The 12927-nt window shown below is 43.9% G+C and overlaps 1 protein-coding gene across 6 annotated transcripts in view; it reads right to left on the reverse strand.

The window, feature by feature from the left end:
• Positions 1–12927, reverse strand: part of ZNF423 (zinc finger protein 423) — a 235397-nt gene that overhangs the window by 20310 nt on the left and 202160 nt on the right. For all 6 annotated transcript variants that reach the window (XR_012586519.1, XM_074583084.1, XM_074583086.1 and 3 more), the window contains 2 exons: positions 3241–3372; positions 1568–1683 (listed from right to left, as the gene is read on the reverse strand). Coding sequence is in view for 5 of the 6 variants with exons in the window: in XM_074583084.1 (XP_074439185.1) it covers positions 1568–1683; positions 3241–3372 (248 nt within the window). In the remaining variant the exon portion in view is untranslated. The remainder of the gene's footprint in view (positions 1–1567; positions 1684–3240; positions 3373–12927) is intronic.

A 12927-nucleotide genomic window follows, 5' to 3' on the forward strand; every position in this document is an offset into this window, starting at 1 on the left:
CACAAATCCTGCATAAAAACTGGAAAATTACAATCATAATTTATCTGATTAAAGCTGCTATTTGCAGCAATTTTGCAATGCACAACACTTCAGAATTGAAACACTATGTAATTAAAACTGTTAATTGCAAAAAACGGGCCGCTGTTAAGACTGTAATTTAACAAGACTCTCTTTATTTGACCATCTGATTTTAAAGGTTAATGCAGTGACCTAGGAAGCCAGTGCACCCATTTTAATTGTGCTGGCATTTTGACCAAACATCACTTTAAAGGAAAAATGGGAGGAAAAATCAGAGCCGGCTTTGCATGCCACCGTTGCCTTCATAAAGCGTTCATAGTGAGAAGACACAAACCCAAAATCTGCTGACTTTATTAAAATATTAACAAGGTATAGTTAAAACTTTTGTACACTTATGCAAATGAGGTTGCTAGAACAAGGGAAAGAGGAGATTCCCCTGGGAGAAAAAAAAAATAAAATCAACAAAGTGAAAAGATCAACCATCCTTCCACAGCATGACAGCACGACACAAGAGGCAGCAGCTTGGGAATTCAGCAAGATAAATAAAAACCCTCCAAAGTTTAAGTAAATCATGGTTTATAAAGCTAATAGATTTAAATGAGGCATATGGCACCACTCTATAAAAAGGCCGCATTTGCCAGGGGACATTGGCAGTATTTTGGTGGCCGTGCTACACAGGTAAGGTATGCCTGAGGAGGACGGCCATGGTGGGCACCTCCCTGCGAGCTCTTTGGAAGGGCCAGCTCCAGTAGGCCATTCCCCGCGAGGTATCGGGCATACATACCATGGAGATTTCAGCCTCTACGTGGGTTTAGCACCAAAGGTATCAGTGTGATTTAAACCCCAGGCTCACCAGCATAGCTCCAAGGTGGCCCCTGGGGCCAGGGCCCCAAGAGTGACTGCAGCAGCATGAGGTCAGGGTCCGCCCCCTGCGAAAGGCGTACTGCACCCAGGAATGGGGACAGGACAAGCACTGGCTTTCTGGGGGCTAAAACTGCTCTGGCCCTCAGAGCCACGAGGGAAACTGGCATATAACGCCTAGTTTGCAGAACGTGCAGCTTATTAATGTGCTAGTGCCTTGGTGGAGCCTCTAATTAAGCACCGTGTTGAGCTGCACCCACACTTTGCTCTCATACCTCGGTAGAGAAAATGCCTTTACTTCTGACTTAACAGTGAGGAAGGGGAGGGGGCAGCATACCATTTGCTTAGTCTTTGTATGTTAATCAGTGCCTAAATTATTAATAGAGAAAAAGAAATTATTTACAAGGTGTTTGACGTAGACATGTCAGGATGTAGCAACGCTACCGTCAAGAGAAATACTCATAAAGAATCATGATATCTGTCTTGTCTTATTTATTTATTCCAGCCATGCTCAGAGACCCCTTTCTCCTGATAGCACCCAGAGAGGCAGGAGGAGACTGAGAGACTGTTTAAGGCCAGAAGAGACCACACTGAGGGTACGCACCTTTTCTAAATGCTGCACAGGGGTGATGGCTGCACAGAGAAATCAACAGCTTTAACTTTGCTTTTACTCCTGTTGTAAACATACCTGAAGCTCTGTTTGAAAGAAGAACTTCTGTGGGCACTGGGAACAGTCATAAATTTTATCTTCCTGCCCGTGGACTGCAAAGATGTGCTGCTGCAGTTTGTTTGCCTGTACAAAAACTGAAACGACATAGTACAATTAGTTAAGATTGCTTCATAAAAGACATCTTCTCTTGAACTACACTTTTACAATTGCAAAGACTCTAAAAAGTACAAGGATATCTGCCAGAGAAGTGCTGATACATTCGGTTCAGCAGAATTTCCTTACAAGTAGTCAATTTAGAGTCTCCAGGCTGACAGTCAGCTTACTTCTAACAGAGTCTAAATCCTGTATGGATTTTTGATATTTCACATAAAGCTAACGCTGTCCACGGGTAACTGGAAGAACTCAATCATGAGACCAAAGAGAGGACGTCACCGCTCCTGTGGGGAGCCCTGGGCCCACGGCAGGTGCATCGGATGCATTTTTAATGCAGGACAACTGGGCCAGGAGAAACCTTGATGGCTGCTCTGGAATACACGTGGCCCAGAACAGCATTTCTGGCAGACACATGAATCTGAAAGGGCAGCCTTATCACAATTTTTAGACCTTTTAAATGGGTTTTCCATTCAGAATAAGAAAAAGATTATGATTAAACATCACAAATATCACAGCATCTGCATTGTGATTTTGAATTGACAATTATTCTGACTCTATCAAGTGAAATTTGGAAGTGAAACATATTGAACCGCAGGTTTTAGCTGTTTAAAAATATGTCTCGTTTCATTTTTGTCTCATTCTATATGAATGATCATCAGTAAGTGAAAATAGCTTCTTTAGCAGAATTAAACACATGCACTAAAAGAGTTATTTTACAGCACATTTCAGGAAAGGATAAACTCACACAAAAAGCAGGTTCTTAATCTTTGGGCCAAACCCTAAGGAGAGTGGGTTTGCCTTGCTCCTGCCAAAGTTAAAGAATCACAAGTGCCGCTGTGCCCCTTTGGTGACAACAAGTCCACAGTCACACACATCTGGACATGTAGATGTTAACTACTGTTTTCAGGAGCATATAAAAGGCAGCCTTTAACATGCATCCTGCAGATCCTTTAACCAAGATCACCCAAGATCGTTTGCACTGATGAGACAGCTTAAAACAAAGTACTGGGAAGGAATACCTAGCAGGCCCTCAGACTGGAGTTAGAAATGTGACACCACGAGCAAACTGGCCTTAAAAATACCTCTGAGAGAGCAGCTGGCAAAACTGTACAGTTGTAAGATTTGGTCTTCTCAAACCTTTACTCACGTGAGCCTCATCACTGTCAGTGAACTATGAGCTACCCGGCCTGTAAGGGTACTCGCTCACGTGAGTAAGGGCTTGCAAGGGCAGGTCCGTACCTTGCAAGTCCCGTGCTTGGGAACGCATCGCGCCTTCGAGCCACAAGCTACAACTTAAAAGGCTTCGAATTGTGGGGCAATGCAGAGCCCGCCGCATGCGTCAGTGCTGCTCGGTGTCAAACGCCAGAGTGCTGCTCTTCGGAGCGAGTCCCAGTTTCAGACAGGCGATATTTTGAACATTTCCAAGCACGGTATTTCTTTCTCCCAAGGAAAGGAATACAGTATTTTACAAATCCCCCGAGTGTCATTTCTGGATCAAGCCATGCACGCTGAGGCTTGTCTTGGCCTCCCTGTCTTACCTGTGAAACAAACAGGGCATTTGAATGTGCCTCCCATACCCTCGAAGCTGTGCTCAATCAGGTGACACAGGAGCTTTGCCGGAGAGTCAAACATCTGGTTACACAGCTTGCACTCATGATTGATGCCTTCCTCTGCAAGGTTCAAATGATACAACTTGTTAGTGACACAGCAGATTAGCGTCGGGGATGCAGCAGTTGGTGAGAAACGCCCATGCCGCGCACTTCAAGGACCTGCAGACATTGCCAAGGCGGTCGCGCGGGGCGTTCGTGGGGACAGCCCCCGTCCCATCGAGGGGCACTGATTTTCCAGTGGGATGAAAGCAGCGCTGCCACCAACCTGCTGGGAACCCACGCGCCTGCGCCCAGGCAACACTGCACCACCCCAGCCTCATGTCCTACCACAAAGGGAGAGCATCCCTGCTCCGGGGATGGGCTATTAAATAGTCAAACAGCATTTGAAACTAATTTAACAGTGTGGATTCAACCAACAACACTGAAAGAGGGCTGAAATAACTTCACCTCAAACTACACTCCAAACGTACAGGAAAAAAGAAACTATCAGGGAATAGCAGGAGCCCTGAGCAGAGTGTCAGCCTTAGTTTTATAGCTCTTGCCTTCTTCCAAGCTGAAGAGACCATTGAAGGTATTTAAACGTCATTTGAAAGTGTAATTTCCATGCCATATATCTTAAGCACTGAATACACAGGGCCCATTTTAATTGCCCCTATCTTGTAGGTGAACTCACAGGGAAACAACAGTAATTATTGCTATTGTTTCAAGCCTACCACTTTTGCAAGATGATATGTTTCTCTCTTTACTTAAATTTGAGCTGAGCCTTTTTTTGAGGTACTGAGGCCATATTAAAGCAATTTTCACACATAAAATTAAACAGTCCTTTGATTTTCTTGAAGGGAGGGAGGGAATCGTAGAAACTTAGACAACATAATGTACAGTTTATATAAATCAGAAAGCACCTAAAATGTAAAAATATTGCGGATGGTTTCTGTAAAGACTTCCTGAAAATGTGTCTTTCCTTCACTGTGGCAGCACACGAACTTCTCATGAAAACTTGTTTTAAAAACTACATAAATTCTGTCTTTTGATGTACACTCAGCTTCATTTTTATATCTTCAAATATCACCTACTTCAATTTTTAGTTCCAAGATAGCTAAGAAATGACTACATTATACCATGAACTAATCTCTTGCCAAATGCATCTGGACCTTGTGAATAATGCGAGCCTTCAGAAGCATGGTCTTTACTTACAATTGCTTTAAATTAGCTTTTTAGATCTTTAAAGGGGCTAAACAGAGGGTAATTATTGTTTTCTGTAAGGCCTTTGGTACTCTCAGGATCCCAAAGCCCTTTTACCATGCGGGAAGTGAGGTGCCAGGCAGGCAAGCGGCGGGGCTCTGTGTGGGATGCTGGGCACAGCCGTGCCCGGGCGCGTGGTGGCTGTCACATGTTTGCACCTCGGCACATTTGCAGCTGGAGGCAATTCCCAGAGCACGTGGGCCTTGAAGGGCCCTCCATGCAGTGTGAAAAATAACATTTAAAAAAAAAAATCCCTATGCAGCACCTTGTGCAGCAGCACGTGGTGCCGGTGAGCTGCCCGTGCCACCTCTGGACATGCGTGTGGCAGCGGGTGCTGTGCCCTGCAAAACAGCGGTGGCACGCAGGGCACTGAGGCGGCGGTGGGCAAGGGGGAGGCGTAAACAGGTGGGTTGGGAAGGAGGTAAAAAGAGAAAAGGAAAGAGAGAAAAGAGTCAAGAACAGAAAGATGAAAGGGCTGGTGACTCCACAGCAGCAGCTCCACAAATTCCCTGGGCAGCCATAACCGGGGACTGGGATATTTCTGGATGAAACGAGGATATTTCTAGGATGCAATTCTCTGTTTGGGCAGCCACCACAGAGGAGCACGTCGCCCTCTCTGAAGGATGGCTTTCAAAACCTAACCCTCTCCCCTTGCCGTAGCATAAGGATGGCTTCTCACATCAGACCCTTCCCTGAAAAGTTTTGGCTTTGTGCGATCTTTGCCATCTGCTCCAGAGGGGAGGAAAGATGGGGAAGGGATACGTGCCTTGTGCTGAGCATCCTGCGCATGCCCAACCACGTGGCTGCGTACAGCAACCCAACGCTGCAATAAACCTGGGGAGGACAAAGCAGGTACTGGGGGGAATGGAACAAATTCCTTCTATGAGTAAATCAGAGAAATCATGTTTGACATTAATTTTCTACCTTCCACATACTGGGTATTTGGAAAACAGTGATTCATGTACAGCCTACGGTCCTGTGTGAGCACACATGTTCATAAATACAGAGAGACACATACTGCTGATTAGACGACTGCTCCTTTTGCAGCCTAAATACCTATAATTTCAGTAAAATTAAAAAAACAAAACCACCAATGTTCTGCATTTCAATTGAAGTATATTCTTACCAGCTTGGTAAGTTTAATTAGGTAACAGAGATTGTGTATTTTCTTGGCTGATCCCTGCAGTATTTTAAATAGTTAAACCCATAACAAACAAACTAAAACTCGAATGAAAAATAATAAAACATAATGGGTTCCTGCAGATCTGGAAATTTATCCCACTCGAGGCAAGACCTTTTGATTTGCAAATCCACTTCTGAATTATAAGGCCTTCTCCTCACCGGTGGGGGTTTTTATTCCACTCCCACAGGAGTCCATTATGTATTTCTTGTGTCTATAAAACCATCCAGGAAGAAAAAAGGGGGAAAAAAGTACCATGGTTAGCATGACAAACGTTTCTCTTTTCATGCATGTGTATTCAAAATATGAAAATGCCCAAAGATATAGATAGAATTGCTGCTATAATCACTCTCTCCTCTATGGCATTTTACAGCATATTATTTTACACAGAAGCACGGCGCATGTATAGGGATACTCAGTCACCTTTGGAGAATAATTCCCTGAATTATATAAGATCATATAGGTACATGCAAGGCGGCTTTTGGACAATGCGGCGTGACAGCCAATGCTCCAGTCAAACGTGTGGCGGGGGGCGTTAGCAACAGAAAACGTATAATCATTTCCCTCATTTTTACCCCCCCCCTTTTTTTTTTAAATATGACAAGCATCTATGAGAGACCTACATAACTCAAGTGAATTATGCAGCCCCTCTCATTTGTAAAATAAAATGCAGATTTTTACAGCTTGCTGTGCTAGATCTTCTCCCATTTCTCCAGAAGTGTATCTGTGCGGGGATCAATTGATTACGGGGCTAAATGAGCAATGCGCAGCAAACAAGAATCTTGGGTTTCTTGCCTTCTTTTTTTTTTCCTGAGCTCAAAATAATAAGCATTAATTTTACACTTCATTTCTCAAAAAAATAATAGGATGTGCTCTTGTTTAAAACAAGCAGGCCTGCTGGATTCTGTCAGGCTGAAACTATGTCAGGCCAAAAGAGGAACAGAGCGCTTTGTGTAAAAGTATCATGGGGAGATGATAGTATCCTGTAATGTTTTCAGTACCTACTTTTGTCTCCAAAAGCATTTGATCCCTGGCAGACACATACTTATTTCCATACTGGTCTTGAGGGAAGCCGTTAGGAATGAGAGCTGATTATCTGAATCCTGAAGGTGAAACCTGGGTGGTGCCCACTGATGTCAAAGGCAGGCATTTGTATAAATTTGGAGGTACATAATTTACTGCCTGTTAGCGAGGATAAGCGGGTTGCGCAGACCCAGCTGAAGCACGGCGGCGAAGCACGTCGCTCATTGTTCCCAAGTTCGGGTGCGTTTGCAGGGTAGTTTTAAATATGTTGATAGGGTGCTTGGTAGCACTTACGCCGTCGTTCTGCCCATTTTAGAGTGGGAATACGCTTCTCCATAAAGCTATTTCTGCTGCAGCAATGTGCATTTAATACATATTACAATGAGTCTCCAAGCCTCTAAGAGAACCGACACTAGCAGCCTCCTGGCGAGGATGCAGTATAATTAATAATGCTGTATTAAACCCATGTACTGTATCAGCTGCATTTCTAATTATAACTATATTAATGGCAACATAAAAGTATGCATTAACACTGTTGTGTACTGACACGTTATCACACCAATAGCAAACAGGAGATTTGAACAATAAAAATCAAGATGGCATTGTCTTTACTGTTAGTTAAAACTTCTCTCTTCAACTTGATTTAATAAAGCAAAATTTTCCCTTATGGAATAACTGCAATAGTCCTAATTTGAGAGATCGTGTAAGACAATCTGATGCTCACTCCTGACAACGTGTACATCCCGTACTAGAGCTTCACAGACCAGTGTATTTCTACTCCACTGCAGCAAATTAAGGCAATAAAGGGGAATATCTTTCCTGTACTCAGATGTACACATCCATGAGTTAACCACACTTTTAATAAACTTTGAAATACTGTAATTCAGTGTAACAAAGCATTAATATACTGTGTTCACAGAGAACCTTCTCCTGTCCATTATATCATAAACCTGGTAGAATTAAATAGGCCATGTAAGGAGTGCTCTAATTATAATAAATAGAAATTGGAATGAACGCAGGGAAATAAAATGAAAACTGCATGGAACTATTCAGTTTATGCAATTCATTTCCCAGTAAATAAGTAAGGAAAGGGAAAAATTTATAACGTAAGAAAAGCAGGAGCTTGCCCAGTAATTTCTTCCATGTGGCTGTGGAGGAGCAAGGGGCTGGGACCAGGGTAGGATGGCAGTGGTGGACACCTCCTTCCAAAACAAAGCCTGCAGAGAACCACTTCAACTGGCACGACTTCACCACTGGTTTTCATTAAAAACAATCCATCGACGGAGGTAAAACCAAGGCCTGAGAACACGATGCAACTGCCACCAGGGGATGGCAAATTTGCAGATGCTCACATTGGATGAAGACGATGTCTGTCGTACGGACAACATTTCTTCATCACCATTGCCACCTAAGCCCCTGACCTGCTACACAAACCATTTGGACCACATCGCTCCATTACGTTTTTGTAATTAATCCCGGAAGACGTAGCTGAGCCCTTCCCTTGCCAGCGGGGCGGCTGGAGGGCGAGGAGACCCCTCGCTCCTGCCCCGGCAGGGACTGGCGGCACAGAGCCGCTCTGTGGCACAGCGCCCCAGCGATTAGGCAGCCCGGGCGGTGAAAGGCAGCGGATTGATGGTGTGGCAGCAGAAATGTCACCTGGGGAGCTGGGTGCCGTCCTCGCAGGGATGCTGGAGGTCAGTTACTATGGCAACGCCGAATGAGCTCAACCTTGTAACTGACCCTTATCTTTTTTTGATCTGTGGCCCACTTGGGACCTTGACTGGAAATCAACTGGAAAATAATCTGGTCACATATCAGAAAGAAAACTATTTATACTTATTTATCCAGGTAGAGCTCATATCTCCCTTTGACGATTCTGCCAGACTAAAGACACCCGTCATGTTCCCGCAGCGTTTCACGCAGCTGTGCCGAAACACCCGGCTCTGTGCTGCGAGAAACCATGCCAAACCCCGCCCCGCCACCACAAAACACACACACAAACTGCCACAGATATCTGTGCTCATGGCTCTACTGATATATTGCCAAAATCTTGCCTTGCTTGCAGTCCCTGACTTGCCCGTATGGATAAACATACACCTACACCGCTTCTTGGATGGTTTAATATTTTATGTTGGTATCTGCTACTCATATTCTTTTGTGCTTTATCTCTCTGCTGAAATATGATTCTGCTTTGAAATATATTTATATGATCTAGAATGGCACAACGCTGATGTCTTTTATGAGCCGAAGATTGTTTAATAAAACCTTGCATTCCTGCTTCATCCTTATGACAATTTTACTATTATAAGTTTTCAAGGGATATGAGAGCTGTCCACTGTGGTTAGAAACATCGCTTTAATGAAAAATGATAACACAGGGACTTGGATTTTTCTAGAAACTATGTATTTTTTTTATCTTTATTTTGTTGGTTTTCCTTACATTTGCTTTTGGATGAGACTCATTAAAATCAGTCCTGTTCTTCATGGTTTTCCAAGGGATGGGCAGACCGGACAAGAGTCTGACAGCATGAAGCGGCTCTTACTGTTCTCCAGCTGGGGAAGCTCTCTGGGGGAATGGGATTTGGGAAATCAGGGAAGATATTAGGAGACAGAAGCTGCAGGACCTGCTGGCAAACATAGGTGCTAGAGGATCCACCTATGGATTCCCGGTAACAAACTCCAAGGCTTCATGTGATGTACTTCTTATACGCATCTGTGGCCTCAAAAAGGTATTCTTTTCCAGGCTAAATTAGCCTAACCATACAACAGGCCTTAAACTCTTTTCATCATCTCAGGGGGCTGCAAGCTCAAAATATGCAGAATTAGATGCCAAATTATTTATAGGGTAGCTTGTAAGTTCACTGCCTCCAGTACATGTCAGTACACTGCAATATTAAAATGACCATTAAAAAGAAGCACGGTCCCAGAGGGACTCGGGATGAGATTGCAGGGAGTTTCCCACTGGCCGTGACGGCAGTTCCTGTGTTGCTCCAGAGCCCCTGCCTCCCCCCTGGCCATGGGCTGCGTGCTCCCCCCCACTGCACTGCTTGCCTAAGGAGAAGGCTGAACCTCAGACACACGAGATGGGTGTCTGCCGAGCCCATCTTCATCAGCTTAATTTTTGGTTTACAAGAAAAATAAAATCTGAAAGTTCAAAGGAGTTCATGCGTTGTGCATCATCTATCTGCTGAGTGCAGAGCCCCAGAGGGACCCTGCCTGCAGAGCTTTATTTCAGATTTAGATATTAATCTGAGAAACTGCATAAAGATAATTCATAGAAATGCACTACACTTTAGCACAGTAACTTCACACTCTAGCAGCCTTTCTCTGAAAACGTTTTTTTATAATGGCCTATATTAAAACTTCTTGTGGACTAAAGAAGTCTGATGCGTCCGGCTGTTCCTTCACAATAGTTCATTAAGGAATAACTCCAGTGGCTTCAATGGAAATGCAAAATCTGTACTGGAAAAGAAACACGTTACCTTTGAGTGTGCAAGCCCATACACACACACACACAGAATGAGTCTGGATAAAGCTAATGAACCCCTAAGAATAGCTAGAGGTTAATAAAAACATCATATTCCCACACAACTCAACCCTAGTCATGTATATTAATGTTTTGATACGTTCACAGCTGTATTATTTCAAGTTTAATGTTGTTACCTGGTGGAACTGAAGTAATGCAGACCTGAACCTAGGCCCATGGCCACACAGCCCCGTTCCCTGTACTAACCTCCCTCATGCCATCGCGTCACTTAATAAGCCTAAATATCCCTTATTACTCCTGGTCTCTTCTCCACACTCTTCTCTTCCCTGCATTGCTATGCACCAGGAACACGTCCGTCCTCAGATCCTATTGACAATATCACGCCGAAGAGCTTGATACAGACAAACAGCAATAACTAGTATCTACTTGGCATCTATTCTTCTTGTGAAATTAAAAATTAAAATTAAAACATCATTATACTCTTATTAAACATCCCACTGGAATATGCCAAGTGCTTTTCAAACATGCAAAGCTTTAAACTGAGTTTAAACGGGTGTAAAGCCCTTTTTACTCATTTTAAAGGCCTGGCACATTCCCCAGCCTCAGCACCAAGGCCACCGGAGCTGCAAGGTGTCCCCTCTTTACCATGTCCCACCCAGACCTCCTGCAGACCCAGGGACCATGGTCGCACGGAGGTCCCCAGAGCTGCCAGGACCAGAGCAGGAACTGCCAAAGGCAAAGCCTTCCCCCTTCCCCACAGCCCCCTCCCCTGCCCGGGCACCTGCGCAGGGGGTGGCAGCTGCCTCCAGCAGCTCTGCTTCAAAGCCAAAGGCTGGGTGCATTTTCATCCGCCCAAAGGCAGGTTCCTGGGCTTCATCTCCCAAAGGGGTGGGGATCCATGGCAGGGCAGCGTTCAGCCCCGGCTGCCAGCCCCCTGCACTAGCCGGGGGCACTCGGAATAGCGCATGATATTTTTTAAACACGCCAAATCCCGCTGATGCGTGTCACCAATCTTCAGATTACAGTTTCTCAAGTACACATTGACATGATAGACTATAAATCTATCATGTAAATAATCATCAGATTAATGGTCTCTAATAGTATGTAATTAACATGACAGACAGGCTACAAGCCAGTTGTTGTCAACTACACTCAGCAATGCACAGAGTAGGAGAAAGCTGTAAACCACTTCCATGACGGCATTGGGGAAGCAGAAACACTGGTAAAAGAAGGGACAAAAACAGAACGCATAGAAAATGAAAACACTTCTAAACATACAATTTAACAGAGAAACACTGAAGGTTCTTCCAGGCATCAAAGTATGATAAATGTCAAACTTTTTTTTTTTTGGGGGGGGGGGAGGAGGTGGGGGTGGAAGAGTTTTCTTTGCATCAGCAAAGAAAAATTCAGTTATCCCTATAACATGGTTATTCGGTTATCCCATAAACATAGAAATACATATCTAGTGATGTAAGCTTCACAGCAGTATCAGCTATGGTCAAATTAAAGCTTATATTATATAGATATCTGGGAAATGATGCTGTGGGCATAAATGATTAGTGCAAGTGAAAACCAACCATGAGCGTTATTTCTGTTGCAGATCACCAAACAGCTTAGAAATGGGCCAAATGCCGCACTCCTGTAATGTTGGGACAGTTTGCACCCACTTATTCAGATTAAACAAATACATTTCTTTTAAATATGAATTCACCTTCTTTTCTTTTTAAGAAACAGTACTGTTAGGGAAAAGTCTCTGGTTGAAAACCAATCTCTTACGGCATTGTTATCAGCTTACAGACCAAAATTCTGAAATTCTTCTTTAAAATACATGCAGACGAGTAAGAAAATGGAAACATCTCTCAGCTTTCTCTTGGAAAAAAAAAAAAAAAAATGATAGTTACCCAGCTATCTTGACATGATCATTTAGCACAACTGCACCGGAGCTTACTTGTTCACACGAGGGCTGAACACACGTCACAGCCCAGCCCCAGAGAGGCTCCTGTCCCCAGTCCCTACCCCGAGGTGCCTCCTGCGCTACCTCTCCCCACGGACGATGGCAGGAGCTCAGGGACACAAACCAGTTATCGGAGCTGACAAAATGAGATGCCATTGCCAACAGAGAGAACCAAGGGTGACTAAATAAGGTCTGGCTGACTAAGATAGGTGACTAATTTTGCATGGCATGAATATCTCTCAAAGCTCGTTAAGTACAAATATGCCCAAAAGAATGAAAAACCCCTATCAGACATATTTTAAGTCAGGAATCCTAAGGTGCAGGAACGCATGATATTCCTTAAGGCAGTCAAAAAGAAGAATCTGCATGAAAACAAGAAAATATCTTAAGCATCTCTGCATTATGCAGACATATATTCTTGTACTGTGGGAATATGCACAAGTGAATGTACAGAGCATCCCCCATTGATGTTGATGGGATTTGCTCGATTAACACTCCACAGTCCAGGTGGAAATCATACCCTGTAGCAGCTTCATCTCAAATAAAAAGAAAAGCTGTAACCCAGCGACCTTTTGGAAGAGATCTCACTGCCAAGCAATGACTCTGCATAGCACAGACCGTAAAGGTACTCTCGGTAGCACTTATCCAACATACAAACAGTGATTACAATACATAAAACCTAATATCAAACTAATATCACCTTTACATTTGTTCTGCACGTGAGCCAGCC

The sequence above is a fragment of the Larus michahellis genome, chromosome 4, assembly GCF_964199755.1.
Source record: "Larus michahellis chromosome 4, bLarMic1.1, whole genome shotgun sequence".
NCBI lineage: Eukaryota > Metazoa > Chordata > Aves > Charadriiformes > Laridae > Larus > Larus michahellis.